At 46.1% G+C, this 15260-nt stretch overlaps 1 protein-coding gene across 2 annotated transcripts in view; it reads left to right on the plus strand.

The window, feature by feature from the left end:
• Positions 1 to 4575: 4575 nt before the first annotated feature.
• PRDX4 (peroxiredoxin 4) overlaps positions 4576 to 15260 on the plus strand; it is a 32441-nt gene continuing 21756 nt past the window's right edge. For both annotated transcript variants that reach the window (XM_069761465.1, XM_069761464.1), the window contains exons 1-2: positions 4576 to 4850; positions 11404 to 11521. In XM_069761465.1, the coding sequence (XP_069617566.1) occupies positions 4637 to 4850; positions 11404 to 11521 (332 nt within the window). In that variant the 5' untranslated portion in view covers positions 4576 to 4636. The remainder of the gene's footprint in view (positions 4851 to 11403; positions 11522 to 15260) is intronic.

Raw genomic sequence — 15260 nt, forward strand, 5'->3', positions numbered from 1 at the left:
AAAATGATTTTTTCAGGGAGAATTTAGAAAACAAATAAAACAAAAAAAGGCTTTCTATGGCCCACTGAGTGAGAGATGATGCACACAGGAGTCAGGAGTGGCACACAAGCCCAGGGGCCAATATTTATCTCCCACTTTTTTTTTTTTGTTCCAGGGAAAATTTATAAACCCAATAAAAAAAATAATAAATAGGCTTTCTATGGCCCACTATCTGAGAGAGAGAGAGAGAGATGGCACGCTTAGGACTGGCACACAAGCCCAAAGGCCAATATTAATCTCCCTTTTTTTTTTCAGGGAGAATTTATAAAACCAAAAAAAAATAAATAAATAGGCTTTCTATGGCCCACTATTTGTGAGAGAGATGGCACGCTCAGGACTGGCACACAAGCCCAGAGGCCAATATTAATCTCCCACTTTTTTTTTTTTTGTTCCAGGGAAAATTTATAAACTCAATAAAAAAAATAATAAATAGGCTTTCTATGGCCCACTATCTGAGAGAGAGAGATGGCACGCTTAGGACTGGCACACAAGCCCAAAGGCCAATATTAATCTCCCTTTTTTTTTTCAGGGAGAATTTATAAAACCAAAAAAAAATAAATAAATAGGCTTTCTATGGCCCACTATTTGTGAGAGAGATGGCACGCTCAGGACTGGCACACAAGCCCAGAGGCCAATATTAATCTCCCACTTTTTTTTTTTTTGTTCCAGGGAAAATTTATAAACTCAATAAAAAAAATAATAAATAGGCTTTCTATGGCCCACTATCTGAGAGAGAGAGATGGCACGCTTAGGACTGGCACACAAGCCCAAAGGCCAATATTAATCTCCCACTGATTGATTTATTGATTTTTTTAGGTTGAATTTAGAACCCAAATAAAGCAAAAAAAAAAAAAAAGGTCTTTCTATGGCCCACTGAGTGAGTGATGATGCACACAGGAGTCAGGAGTGGCACACAAGCCCTGAGGCCAATATTTTTCTCCCACTGATTGATGTAGTGATTTTTTCAGGTAGATTTTAGAACCAAAATCAAGCAAAAAAATAAATAGGCTTTCTATGGCCCACTGACTGAGAGATGGCACACACAGGAGTCAAGAGTGGCACACAAGCCCTGAGGCCAATATTTTTCTCCCACTGATTGATGTAGTGATTTTTTCAGGTAGATTTTATAACCCAAATCAAGCAAAAAAATAAATAGGCTTTCTATGGCCCACTGAGTGAGAGATGGCACACACAGGGATGGCACTCTAGCAGAAATGTCATTCTTAATCTCCCACAAAAAAAAAACAAAACAGGGAGTGTCCTTCAATTACTATCTCCCTGCAGTAATCTCAGCCAGGTATGGCAGGCAGCAATAAGGAGTGGACTGATGCACAAATTAAATAAAAAGTGTGTACAAACAAAAAAGATAGCTGTGCAGAAAGGAAGGAACAAGAGGATTTGTGCTTTGAAAAAAGCAGTTGGTTTGCACAGCGGCGTACACACAGCAATGCAGCTATCAGGGAGCCTTCTAGGGCAGCCCAATGAGCTACAGCGCTGAGGGGAAAAAAAAAAAAATGTAGCTTCCACTGTCCCTGCACACCGAAGGTGGTGTTGGGCAGTGGAAATCGCTACAGCACAAGCGGTTTGGTGGTTAATGGACCCTGCCTAATGCTATCCCTGCTTCTCACGAAGCGGCAGCAACCTCTCCCTAAGCTCAGATCAGCAGCAGTAAGATGGCGGTCGGCAGGAACGCCCCGTTATAGCCCCTGTGACGCCGCAGACAGCAAGTCAATCACTGCAATGCCCTTCTCTAAGATGGTGGGGACCAGGACCTATGTCATCACGCTGCCCACACTCTGCGTTTACCTTCATTGGCTGAGAAATGGCGCTTTTCGCGTCATTGAAACGCGACTTTGGCGCGAAAGTCGCGTACCGCATGGCCGACCCCGCACAGGGGTCGGATCGGGTTTCATGAAACCCGACTTTGCCAAAAGTCGGCGACTTTTGAAAATGAACGACCCGTTTCGCTCAACCCTAGTTTTTAGCAAAGTCCAGTCTAGCCATTTTATTCTTGATGCTTATGAGTGGCTTGCACCGTGCAGTGAACCCTCTGTATTTACTTTCATGCATTCTTCTCTTTATGGTAGATTTGGATGTTGATACGCCGACCTCCTGGAGAGTGTTGTTCACTTGGTTGGCTGTAGTGAAGGGGTTTATCTTCATCATGGAGATTATTCTGCGATCATCCACCACTGTTGTCTTCCGTGGGCGCCCAGGTCTTTTTGCATTGATAAGTTCACCAGTGCTTTCTTTCTTTCTCAGGATGTACCAAACTGTAGATTTTGCCACTCCTAATATTGTAGCAATTTCTCGGATGGGTTTTTTCTGTTTTCGCAGCTTAAGGGTGGCTTCTTTCACCTGCATGGAGAGCTCCTTTGACCGCATGTTTACTTCACAGCAAAACATTCCAAATGCAAGCACCATACCTCAAATCAACTCCAGGCCTTTTATCTGCTTAATTGAGAATGACATAACGAAGGGATTGCCCACACCGGTCCATGAAATAGCCTTGGACTCAATTGTCCAATTACTTTTGGTCCCTTTAAAATCAGGGTGGCACATGTTGAGGAGCTGAAACTCTTAAACCTTTCATCCAATTTTAATGTGGATACCCTCAAATGAAATGTGAAAGTCTGAACTTCAACTGCATTTGAATTGTTTTGTTTAAAATTCATTTTGGTAATTTCTATAACCAAAATTAGAAAAATGTTGTCTCTGTCCAAATATATATGGATCTAACTGTATGTTCAGGTAGCTATAGAGAATCCTGCTGTGGTTTCCGGCGAGTCTGTAAAGACCATTATCCTTACTGAAGTCGGCGTGTGCTCCAGCGACGAGGCATCCACCGCTAGTCAGCTGTCTTGAGACTGGGAAGACAGACAGGACAGACTGGGAGGACACACTAACAAGACTGACTGGGAGGACGGACTGACAGGACAGACTGGGAGGACGGACTGACAAGAATGACTGGGAGGACGGACACACTGGGAGAACACACTGACAGGACAGACTGGGAGGACGGACTGACAGGACAGACTGGGAGGACACACTGACAGGACAGACTGGTAGGACACACTGACAGGACAGACTGGGAGGACACACTGACAGGACAGACTGGGAGGACACACTGACGGGACAGACTGGGAGGACACACTGACGGGACTGCATATGTTTTGTATATACTTTGGTTTTGGTTATTATTTATGTTATCATTTGTGTTTTCCCAATTATGTAATTGATTTTGTGTATATATACTTGTTTCAGTTACTGATGAAGGTCCCTTTGTGTGACCGAAACGTTTACTGCTTTGGGATATAATAAATCTTTCGTTTCTTCTCACTACAAAGTTGAGTGCCGGGTTTTGTATTATTTGGTAAACACTGACAGGACAGACTGACAGGACAGACTGGGAGGACAGACTGACAGGACAGACTGGGAGGACAGACTGACAGGACAAACGGGGAGGACAGACTGACAGGACAGACTGGGAGGACGGACTGACAGGACAGACTGAGAGGACACACTGACAGGACAGACTGGGAGGACACACTGACAGGACAGACTGGGAGGACGGACTGACAGGACAGACTGGGAGGACGGACTGACAGGACAGACTGGGAGGACACACTGACAGGACAGACTGGGAGGACGGACAGACTGGGAGGACACACTGACAGGACAGACTGAGAGGACACACTGACAGGACAGACTGAGAGGACACACTGACAGGACAGACTGAGAGGACACACTGACAGGACAGACTGGGAAGACAGACTGACAGGACACAATGACAGGACAGACTGGGAGGACACAATGACAGGACAGACTGGGAAGACAGACTGACAGGACACACTGACAGGACAGACTGGGAGGACACACTGACAGGACAGACTGGGAAGACAGACTGACAGGACACACTGACAGGACAGACTGAGAGGACACACTGACAGGACAGACTGAGAGGACACACTGACAGGACAGACTGGGAAGACAGACTGACAGGACACACTGACAGGACAGACTGGGAGGACACACTGACAGGACAGAATGACAGGACAGACTGGGAGGACACACTGACAGGACAGACTGAGAGGACACACTGACAGGACAGACTGAGAGGACACACTGACAGGACAGACTGAGAGGACACACTGACAGGACAGACTGGGAAGACACACTGACAGGACAGACTGAGAGGACACACTGGGAAGACAGACTGACAGGACACACTGACAGGACAGACTGACAGGACACAATGACAGGACAGACTGACAGGACACAATGACAGGACAGACTGAAAGAAAGAATGGATACCAGAAAAACAAGAAGGGCAGCAGCCTATCCAGGTGAAAAAACAAAAATACCTCTTTATTTTGCCATAATGCGACGCTTCGACCAATTGGTCTTTTTCAAGCAAAGGAAGAATTATTTCTCTCTACATAAGAAAACAATGAGCCTGGAATGAATGAAATGTGACACGAGACTTGGTGGGTGAAGGGTTAATCCAGGCCCCGCCCCTCGCCGTATACGGCCTCACTTTCCCGCCTCCTGCACACGGTCACATCCAGGCAGCAGACGTGTCCTTCCACAGCGCAGGATGGAGGCCCCGCGGTCCAGGCCCGCACTTTCCCTGGCTCTCTGCTTTATTCTCGCCGGCACGTCTATCGCAGCGGAAGACCAGGAGCAGCCCCGGCCGGGCAAGGCTGCGCAGGACGGAGAGTGCCACTTCTATGCCGGCGGGCAGGTGTACCCCGGGGAGGCCACCCGTGTGCCGGTGTCCGACCACTCCCTGCATCTGAGCAAAGCAAAAAGTGGGTTCCTGGAGCTGCGGAGCGGGGTCCCTGCGCTGTGTGCGGGGTCCCTGCGCTGTGTGCGGGGTCCCTGTGCTGTGTGCGGGGTCCCTGCGCTGTGTGCGGGGTCCCTGTGCTGTGTGCGGCTCCTATTGGTGCAGATGCTGCGCTCACATTCATCACTGGCCGCCTGCGCTGTGTGACGCGTGTGAGTTGCCGCATGTGTGAGATGCCGCATGTGTGAGATGCCGCATGTGTGAGATGCCGCATGTGTGAGTTGCCGCATGTGTGTGGACCGCATGTGTGGGCTCAGCAGTGTGAACACTGGCTTGTTGCTGCTTTCTTCTGTCCTAGAGTGTGTGTGATCCCTCCAGATTTCCGTTTCTGGCCTCGTTGCTCCTCAGTGTGGGGTTTATTCCTTGCTGTGCATGTTCTATCCCAGGCTGCTGGTGATGGCACGTTACTAGTATGATAATGTAGTTATAGGATGGCGCTATATAAGATAATCACAGTCCCTCAGATTTGGTGACTGTGATTTCAGTGGCGTGGGGCCAGCTTACTGTGACTTCGTTCGAATGAGTGGTCCGGCCGCGGTTTCTGAGCAGTGACCTTGGGCCCCGCTGTGCATTACATGCGTGTAACCGGCCATCGTAGACTTTCCTGTGTCCATCCGGGTCGGAGACTTTTCTGGCAGTAATGTGATTTGTTGGTATTAAAACTGGAATACCTGTAATGCTCAGGTGGCGCTAAGATGGCCCTGAAGCGCTAACACGTGACCATATCTGTTTGTGGCACATACTGTACCCAGATCCGTTAGCTCTAGCGCTAGTGCTCGTGGGTGACTGTCCAGATGGACCAGTGGTCTGTATGGCAATACAATTTCCACCATGCGCTATAAAGGTCCATTTTCCGGGCGATGAATGACGGCTCCAGCAGTTGCTATCCATAGATGGAGCCAATCACATCAGTCTTTCAATACGGCAGTGTGAACACAGACCAACGTGTCCTGATAGGTGACAGGCACCTGATACCTGCCTCTTAGGCTGCCGTCACACTAGCAGTATTTGGTCAGTATTTTACATCAGTATTTGTAAGCCAAAACCAGGAGTGGGTGATAAATGCAGAAGTGGTGATGTGTTTCTATTATACATTTCCTCTGATTGTTCCACTCCTGGTTTTGGCTACAAATACTGATGTAAAATACTGACCAAATACTGCTAGTGTGACGGCAGCCTTATACATATGTTTATAATACTAAGCACCCAGGCCCGATGGGTGATGGGTGTGAGTGTCTGGATCAGTATTTTGCATTTGTGCTGCCTCTTATTATTGGGACCCATATATACATTTTGTTTTCTTTTCTACCTTTTTTGCTGCACTTCAGAAAAGCCCCCCATAACTTCTGATGGAAGGGATGGTGCCATGTGAGCATACTCTGTATGTGATCCTCAGTTTGCTCAGGTTCTTGTTATCTCTCCGTTTAGGCTATGTTCACACTTTGCAGATTCCACTGCGGATTTTTCCGCAGCAGAATTCCAAAATCCGCAGTGAAAACCCATCGCGGTTTTTACTGCGGATTTATCGCGGTTTTTACTGCGTTTTCTTCTGCGGATTTTCATCTGCAGTTTTCTATTGGAGCAGGTGAAAATCCGCAGAAAAGAAGTGACATGCTGCGGAATGTAATCCGCAGCGTTTCCACGCGGATTTTTCTGCAGCATGTGCACAGCGTTTTTTGATTCCCATAGGTTTACATTGTAATGTAAACTCATGGGAAACTGCTGCGGATCCGCAGCGGTCAAATCCGCTGCGGATCCGCAGCAAAATCCGCAAAGTGTGAATATAGCCTTAGATAAAAACAAAGCTTAAAAATGGAATGTCACCAGTGATGTGTCACTTACCAGTCTGCCTGCTGTCGTTTTGATACAATATCTGCTGCAGATCTACCACACCATTGATTGGCAGCTATGTGCACATTGAAAGACAGCTGATTGATAATTGGCGGGGATGTGGTTACACTGTGCAGCTGGACTAGAATGCACCAGACACCTAGTCCAGTAGTGATCTACTGATAAAATACTGATTTTATTTAAACAGCAACACGCAGCCTAGTGACATGCACATTACTATAATCAGGCTCTCAGCCCCTACATCATGCTGCTGTGAGACTATGTATCAAAAACATGCTTTTTTTTTTTTTCTAATCTGATGTTCTTATGCAAGCTTTAGATCCACATAAGTCAGCCTAGTGTTGGGGCTGACTTCCGTACTAATTTGCTTGTGGCTTTAGGCTAACTTTCTTACCCCTGGCGTACCTGATTATGGTAAGACCGGTATAACTTGTATTGTTGTGCTCGGACGTTTACAGCCATAGACTTAAGGTACCTTCACACTGAGCAACTTTACAACGAGAACGACAACGATCCGTGACGTTGCAGCGTCCTGGATAGCGATCTCGTTGTGTTTGACACGCAGCAGTGATCAGGATCCCGCTGTGCCATCGCTGGTCGGAGCTAGAAGTCCAGAACTTTATTTCGTCGTCAGGTCGGCGTGATTCGTCATGTTTGACATCAAAAGCAACGATGCCAGCAATGTTTTACATGGAGCTAACAACCAGCGAGAACGATAAGTGAGTCGCCGTTACGTCACTGGATCGCTCCTGCATCGTTCTGCTGTTAGTGTTTGACGTCTCTACAGCGACCTAAACAGCGACGCTGCAGCGATCGTCATTGTTGTCTATATCGCTGCAGCGTCGCTTAATGTGACGGTACCTTACAGTAAGTTCCAGAAGGAAAATCAACCTGACAGGTTTTGTTAAATTGTAGGGTTCTCGCTGCTGACCTCCTGCTGATTCAGTGTCTACACACAAGCACTGATTCTGTAATATGGGAATGGCATTACAATACAGAAGATTGACTTGCTCAGAATGTGTCCACGGCCAGAAGTGTGGATTTAATATTACTCTATCAGTTAAAGATGTCATTAATGGTCTAATGTGTATTGACAAACCCTTTATAGTGATAGGGAATACAGTATTGGATTAAGGTACCTTCACACTTAGCAACTTTCCAACGAGAACGACAACGATCTGTGACGTTGCAGCGTCCTGGATAGCGATCTCGTTGTGTTTGACACGCAGCAGCGATCAGGATCCTGCTGTGACATCGCTGGTCGTAGCTGAAAGTCCAGAACTTAATTTGGTCGTCAGGTCGGCGTGTATCGTCATGTTTGACAGCAAAAGCAACGATGCCTGCAATGTTTTTTCAAGGAGCGAACAACCAGCGAGAACGATAAGTACGTTACTGGATCGCTCCTGCATCGTTCTGGAGTTGCTGTGTTTGACATCTCTACAGCGACCTAAACAGCGACGCTCCAGCGATCTAGTTTAGGTCAGATCGTTGTCTATATCGCTGGAGCGTCGCTAAATGTGACGGTACCTTTAGGCAACTTTTTCTCATGATCCCATCAACCTAATCATCAATCTTTTCAAGGCTGTGTCATTTTCATGCAATAGCTGTCCATTATTTACCATGGAACCTTTCCTGTTGACATAGGGCTGCAGCTAAGGACACGTAATGTGTAAACTCTTGGGTTCGGTTGACACAACTTCCATGTAAAATCTCCCCTGGTGCTCCTGTACCTGTTGTGTCTTGTATGGTTGGACACATAAATTAATACTGGCTTTCTTCACTTGGCCATATGACTTTGTGTGGATGTAAAAGGTTCCCAAAAGATTGTTTCCCAGCTCCTTATATCATTTTCGGCACTATGTGGGTCTAACACATAGACAAAACAAAAACTAGATCAAATTACTGTACGAGGGAATGTCTCTTAAAAAACCATCTAAATACAGCCCTGTTGTCAAATCTGAATTATTTCTTGCCTTTGCAATATAGTGAAGTCCATTGTAAAGCTGCAGGTTGAAGAAGCCGAGGACTGACATTGCTGGAAAGTCAGGGAGCAGTAGGGAAACTTCTAAGCAGCCTTGTTACTAGATTATGTAAAGACAGATCACGCTGAGGGGCTGCCCACTGGTTTTATTGATTTAAAGAGAAGCCCCAAATAGAAAAAGGATATGCTTCTAAGTTTTTTTTTTTTTTTTTTTGTGTTCACAGCTTTTATATTGATGGCCCATTCTCAGGATAGGTCATCAATATCAGATCGGTGAGACACCCGGCATCCCCCGACAATCAACTGTTCTTGGTCCAGGCCTCGGCCTGAAGTGATCATTTGCTACTCAGCTTCATCATATTTATAGTGGCTGGGTACTACACATCCGCTTCTATTCAGCATCGAGAACCACTGATTGGGGGTTGCCAGTGGTCGTACACCCACAACTCCCCACCGATCTGATACTTATGATCAGGGCTGTGGGGTCGGTAAAGGTACCGTCACACTAAGCGACGCTGCAGCGATACCGACAACGATGTCGATCGCTGCAGCGTTGCTGTTTGGTCGCTGGAGAGCTGTCACATAGACAGCTCTCCAGCGACCAATGATCCTGAAGTCTCCGGGTAACCAGGGTAAACATCGGGTTACTAAGCGCAGGGCCGCGCTTAGTAACCCGATGTTTACCCTGGTTACCGTTGTAAATGTAAAAAACCAAACACTACATACTTACATTCCCGGTGTCTGGTCAGGTCCCTCGCCTTCAGCTTCCAGCACTGACTGAGCGCCGGCCGTAAAGTACAGCGGTGACGTTACTGCTGTGCTTTGCTTTACGGCTGGCCGGCGCTCACCAGTCAGTGCGGGAAGCTGAAGGCGAGGGACATGACCAGACACCGGGAATGTAAGTATGTAGTGTTTGTTTTTTTACATTTACAATGGTAACCAGGGTAAACATCGGGTTACTAAGCGCGGCCATGCGCTTAGTAACCCGATGTTTACCCTGGTTACCAGTGACGACATCGCTGAATCGGTGTCACACACGCCGATTCAGCGATGTCAGCGGGAGATCCAGCGACAAAGTGCTGGACTTTCCCCAGCGACCAATGATCTCCCAGCAGGGGCCTGATCGTTGGTCGCTGTCACACAGAATGATTTAGTTAACGATATAGTTCAGTGTGACGTTACCTTAAGACAAATCACTGATTAGGCTGGGATAACACTTGCCAGTGGGATGCGAGAAACTCGCACATTGATACCCAGCACTGCCGCCGGGACCGGAGCGTTCAGCTGCATAGAAATACATGCAACCGCACGCTCCAGTCCAGAGTGTCGGCAGCAGTGCCCGGTATCGATGCGAGAGACTCGTCCGAGTTTCTCGCATCACACTGGCAAGTGTGACCCCGGCCTTAGACTCAGACTCCTTAATTTCCCTGACCCCACACCACTGGTCGCTACTGAGCATGCACATAAAGTGCAGCACAGATTCATCCCAACTAAAAGCCCAGATACTTAGATCAGGAACAGGACAGACATTTATAGGACATTTCCAAATTCTTATGAAAACATTTACAGCACATCCTGGGCAGCACGGTGGCGCAGTGGTTAGCACTGCAGCCTTGCAGCGCTGGAGTCCTGGGTTCTAATCCCACCCAGGACAACATCTGCAAAGAGTTTGTATGTTCTCTCCGTGTTTGCGTGGGTTTCCTCCGGGCACTCCGGTTTCCTCCCACATACTGATTGGGATTCTAGATTGTGAGCCCCAACTGGGACAGTGATGATAATGTGTGCAAACTGTAAAGCGCTGCGGAATATGTTAGCGCTATATAAAAACAAAGATTATTATTATCCTGCATTGAACTACTGAACCTAATTTTTTTTTATATAATTTAGGAGTTGGTCCATTTTATGTTGACTCCACGACTATGAATCCACAGACTTGCTTATGATCTCTCCTAAGGACTGGCTGTCAATATAAAGTCCACTAAACCCCTTTGGATGATGGAAATGGCCTTTCATAATCTTCTAACTGCTAATGGAGTCAGATTTATTTTTTTTCGTTAATTTTAGTATTTGAGGTTTATTACTTTCTGATGTACGGTATGTAGAATCTTGTACATAAGGCCTCCTTACAAACACTGATGCGAATTACCAGTCAAAACCAGCAGTGGGTCCAAAACATGGAAAAGGCTCAAGTCTTTTCATCAATGGTTTGCTTGCTTTCCTGGTGTGTTCTGAGATATAAGCAGTGATGCAAAATGTGCAAGTGTGATGGCGAAGATTATTCTATAGCTGCCCGCCAGCCTGGATTATTTACCTGTGTAGGGAGGAATCAAAATGATCTAATTGCTGATTTAGAATTATTAATTTTTTTTTTTTAATTATTAGACTTCCATAGTGTGGAAATGGCTGGCTGACAGTTGTTGATGGGGCTGCATCTTGTGGCTGCTTGAGAATAATTGCCCTTTCTGTAGCGTGGAAGTAGCAGCGGAGTAACTGCTGTCTCTATAGCTTCCATTGCTTGAGGAATGGCTCCATCATTCTGTTGCTCAGTTCAGCTTGAAGAAGACTTAGGAAAGCTATTGTAAGCGCTTTAGATTTACCCAACCAGTGTTCTGGTTAAGATTTCTAAACAATATTAAATACAAAGATATTTCTTTAACACTTTATTTTATATGTATTTTATTTCTAGTCTCCAAGACGGCTCCATACTGGGAGGGAACTGCAGTCATAAATGGAGAATTCAAAGAGCTAAAACTTACAGATTACAAGGGGAAATACTTGGTTTTCTTCTTCTATCCTCTTGATTTGTGAGTATCTTTTTGTGCTATATGGATCTATACTAAAGGGGGTTCTCTTAAGGTACCGTCACACTAAGCGACGCTGCAGCGATACCGACAACGATCCGGATCGCTGCAGCGTCGCTGTTTGGTCGCTGGAGAGCTGTCACACAGACAGCTCTCCAGCGACCAACGATGCCGAAGTCCCCAGGTAACCAGGGTAAACATCGGGTTACTAAGCGCAGGGCCGCGCTTAGTAACCCGATGTTTACCCTGGTTACCATCGTTAAAGTAAAAAAAACAAACGCTACATACTTACCTACCGCTGTCTGTCCTCGGCGCTCTGCTTCTCTGCTCTGACTGTGAGCACAGCGGCCGGAAAGCAGAGCGGTGACGTCACCGGTCTGCTTTCCGGCTGCCCGGCGCTCCCAGTCAGAGCAGAGAAGCAGAATGGCTATTGCCTAAATATCTTTAGAGCTTTATTTATAGTAATTCTCATAAGAATACCAGATGAGACAGACTGAGATCAGACCAATTGTACGCTTACATACACCAACTTAGAATATTGTCACAGAAACACATTTCACAATGTAACGTAGCTATGTCTCCAAGGGATTAGTCTATCTCCACTCGGTTATTAGTGACGAGCGAACGTGCTCAGATAACATGTTATCACAGTATCTTGGGCATGTTCGAATAATATGTTCAAGTCGCCGCGGCTGCATGATTTGTGGCTGTTAGACAGCCGCAACCTATGTGGTGATTGCTTGTTTTAGACGATCCCTTCATGTGTTGCTGCTGTCTTAACAGCCGCAAAAACATTCAGCCACATGGACTCTATTCAAGCGTGCCCAAGACCCCCCCCCACCCCCATCCGACCTCCGCTCGCTCATCCCTAGTAATTCTGTCTTTGAGATATAAGTAGTTTCATTACCACATGTCCACTGAGCCAACCTGTCAATCACTACTTGTGCTCAGCAAAAACTAGATTTCCGTCAAGCCATGACCACTGGAGTAGCTGCTTGTAATGTGTTCCCAAGAACTTGATCCTCTAAGACTGAATTCATAGTAGCGTCAAATTGCTCAATGCAGTTTCCTTAATTTAAATTTAAACTTTAGATTATTTCTCTGAAAATATTAACAACTTATTCAACGTTTTTATAGGGGTTATCTGGCACCACTCACTTCTGCATTTGGTGAGAGTTGCTGTTGAAGTTATGACCCCACATGTCAATTGGGATGTGTGCAAGTGTCCTATGGCGATCGGGCATACTTCTCAGCAGGTCATAACATGTGTGCCACTCGCCTTCAGTGTGCAAGTGAGCAGAGCTAGATAACCCCCTTTAACCTCTTAGTGACCAAGCCAATTTTGACCTTAATGACCAGGACAAATTTTATATTTTTGATCAGTGCCAGAGAACAGGATCAGTGCTTAATTTTACAGTCCCGTCACATGATCGCCATTGTTCACTGAATAATGATTATGACAAAAGAAAAAGTCTGATTTTAAGATTAATTTCTCTCTCCTCTGATATGGTTCTCCGCATCTTTTTGGAAAAATATGGACGCATGCACAATGCGTCTGCCGAGATCTGCCGTCCAGTACCCGGCAACTATAGGGAATTTTTCCTATTGGTTCCTTTTTTTTTTTTTTTTTTCACTGTGATTAGGTCTATCACAGTGATCAAAATAAAACAAAATGGTAAATCAAACCTCCCTTTGTCACCCCCCTTCCTCTCCTTAGTTAGATAAAAAAAATTCCATTCTTTGCAGTTTGGGTTGGGGGTTGTGTTTTTGATTTTTCTTTTTATAACTTTTGAAGAAAAAAAAAACCCTCAGACGATATGGTGGCTACGGTTGAGCCCAAGTGCTATCTACTTGAGTTTATCGGGTTTGCACGGAACATCGCAGATCCTTGCGTGGTGTGTGGGTTTCTTTATTTTTTTATTTTTTTGTGTGGCTATCGGAAGCGAAACATGCACGCAGGGTCACAAGCAAATTTCAATTTTGTTTTTTGTTTATTTGCATAAATACAGGCAAGTCATATTGAAGAATTTTTACCACTATTATGAAGTACAGTGTGTCTCAAAAACAAATAAAAACAAAAAATCTCAGAATTGGTGGACTAAAGTATAAGCCAATGGGGTCTTATTCAGCATAAAAAATGTGCTGAAAAACTCTACTTATGCTCAAGTATATACGGTATTACTGTCTAGGGCACTGTGGCTTGTGTAGAGGTGGGGGAATGTGAGGAGGGGACTGTTTACATTTTGTAGGAATGAGTTCTGCATGGAAGAAGGGGTAGTGGTGGTCTGGACCGAATAAAAAAGGAAAATAAGTCACCACAATAAGTAAAAATGTTCATTGTGCCCCATATACAGTGCTCTGCACCGTTCATTATTGCCCCATAGCTGTGCCCCATATACAGTGCTCTGCACCGTTCATACTGCCCCAATAGCTGTGCCCCATATACAGTGCTCTGCACCGTTCATTGTGCCCCATAGCTGTGCCCCATATACAGTGCTCTGCACCGTTCATTGTGCCCCATATACAGTGCTCTGCACCGTTCATTGTGCCCCATAGCTGTGCCCCATATACAGTGCTCTGCACCGTTCATTGTGCCCCATAGCTGTGCCCCATATACAGTGCTCTGCACCGTTCATATTTCCCCAAAGATGCTCTGCCATTGTCGCTGCTGCTGCTGCTGCAATAAAAAAAAAACACATACTCACCTCTCTTGCTTGCAGCTCCCAGCGTCCGGTCCCGGCGCCTCCATCTTCCCGGCGTCTCTGCTCTGACTGATCAGGCAGAGGGCGTCCGCACAGTATATGCGTCATCGCGCCCTCTGACCTGAACAGTCAGAGCGCAGGCGCCGGGAAGATGGAGCGACGCCCGGCGGCTGGAACGCGGACAGGTGAATATAAAATACTTACCTAGTCCCAGCAATCCTGACGCTCCCTCTGCCTGGTCTTCAGTGCCGCAGCCTCTTTCTCTATCAGCGGTCACCGGCACCGCTGATTAGAGAAATGAATACGCGGCTCCGCCCCTATGGGAGGTGGAGCCGCCTATTCATTTTTTTTAATGAGCGGTCCCACGTGACCGCTGAAGAGGGGAAGACGCTGCAGCACAGAAGACCGTGGGACGGCAGGAGGAGCGCCAGGATCGCCAGGACTAGGTAAGTATGCCTCAGCGCCCTCACCCCCTCACCCGCCGACCCTGCCACCCACCTTGACTCGAGTATAAGCCGAGAGGGGCACTTTCAGCCCAAAAATTTGTGCTGAAAATCTCGGCTTATACTCTAGTATATACGGTATATGGTCTGCAGAGCACTGGTGTAGCACTGATAACAATATATGGTCATTGTATGGTCTAGTACAGAGGTTTTGGTTAATGATCAGTATGGTGGTATTATCACCACTGTATATCTGGTGATATTTCTGTTATATTACAATGTTATTAAATTTTACATAAAGTTATTCTTGGAAATAGGCCTCGGCCTGTGTGTTTTCAAATGCCAGGGCTGAATTTTAGTCCTAGTCCATTCCTGGTTGTGCCCAGAAAAGGTAAAACCAGAAGTACATACAGTGGGGGAAGTAAGTATTTGATCCCTTTCTGATTTTGTCAGTTTGCCCACTGACAAAGACATACAGTCTATAATTTTTAGGGTAGGTTACTAGACCATACAATGACCCATATATTAGTTCTAGACCAGTGCTCTGAAGACCATATATGTGTACTGCAGAGGATCTCAGAAGTCACGTGTGTGGTT

This window comes from Ranitomeya imitator, chromosome 3, assembly GCF_032444005.1.
Source record: "Ranitomeya imitator isolate aRanImi1 chromosome 3, aRanImi1.pri, whole genome shotgun sequence".
NCBI classification, from domain to species: domain Eukaryota; kingdom Metazoa; phylum Chordata; class Amphibia; order Anura; family Dendrobatidae; genus Ranitomeya; species Ranitomeya imitator.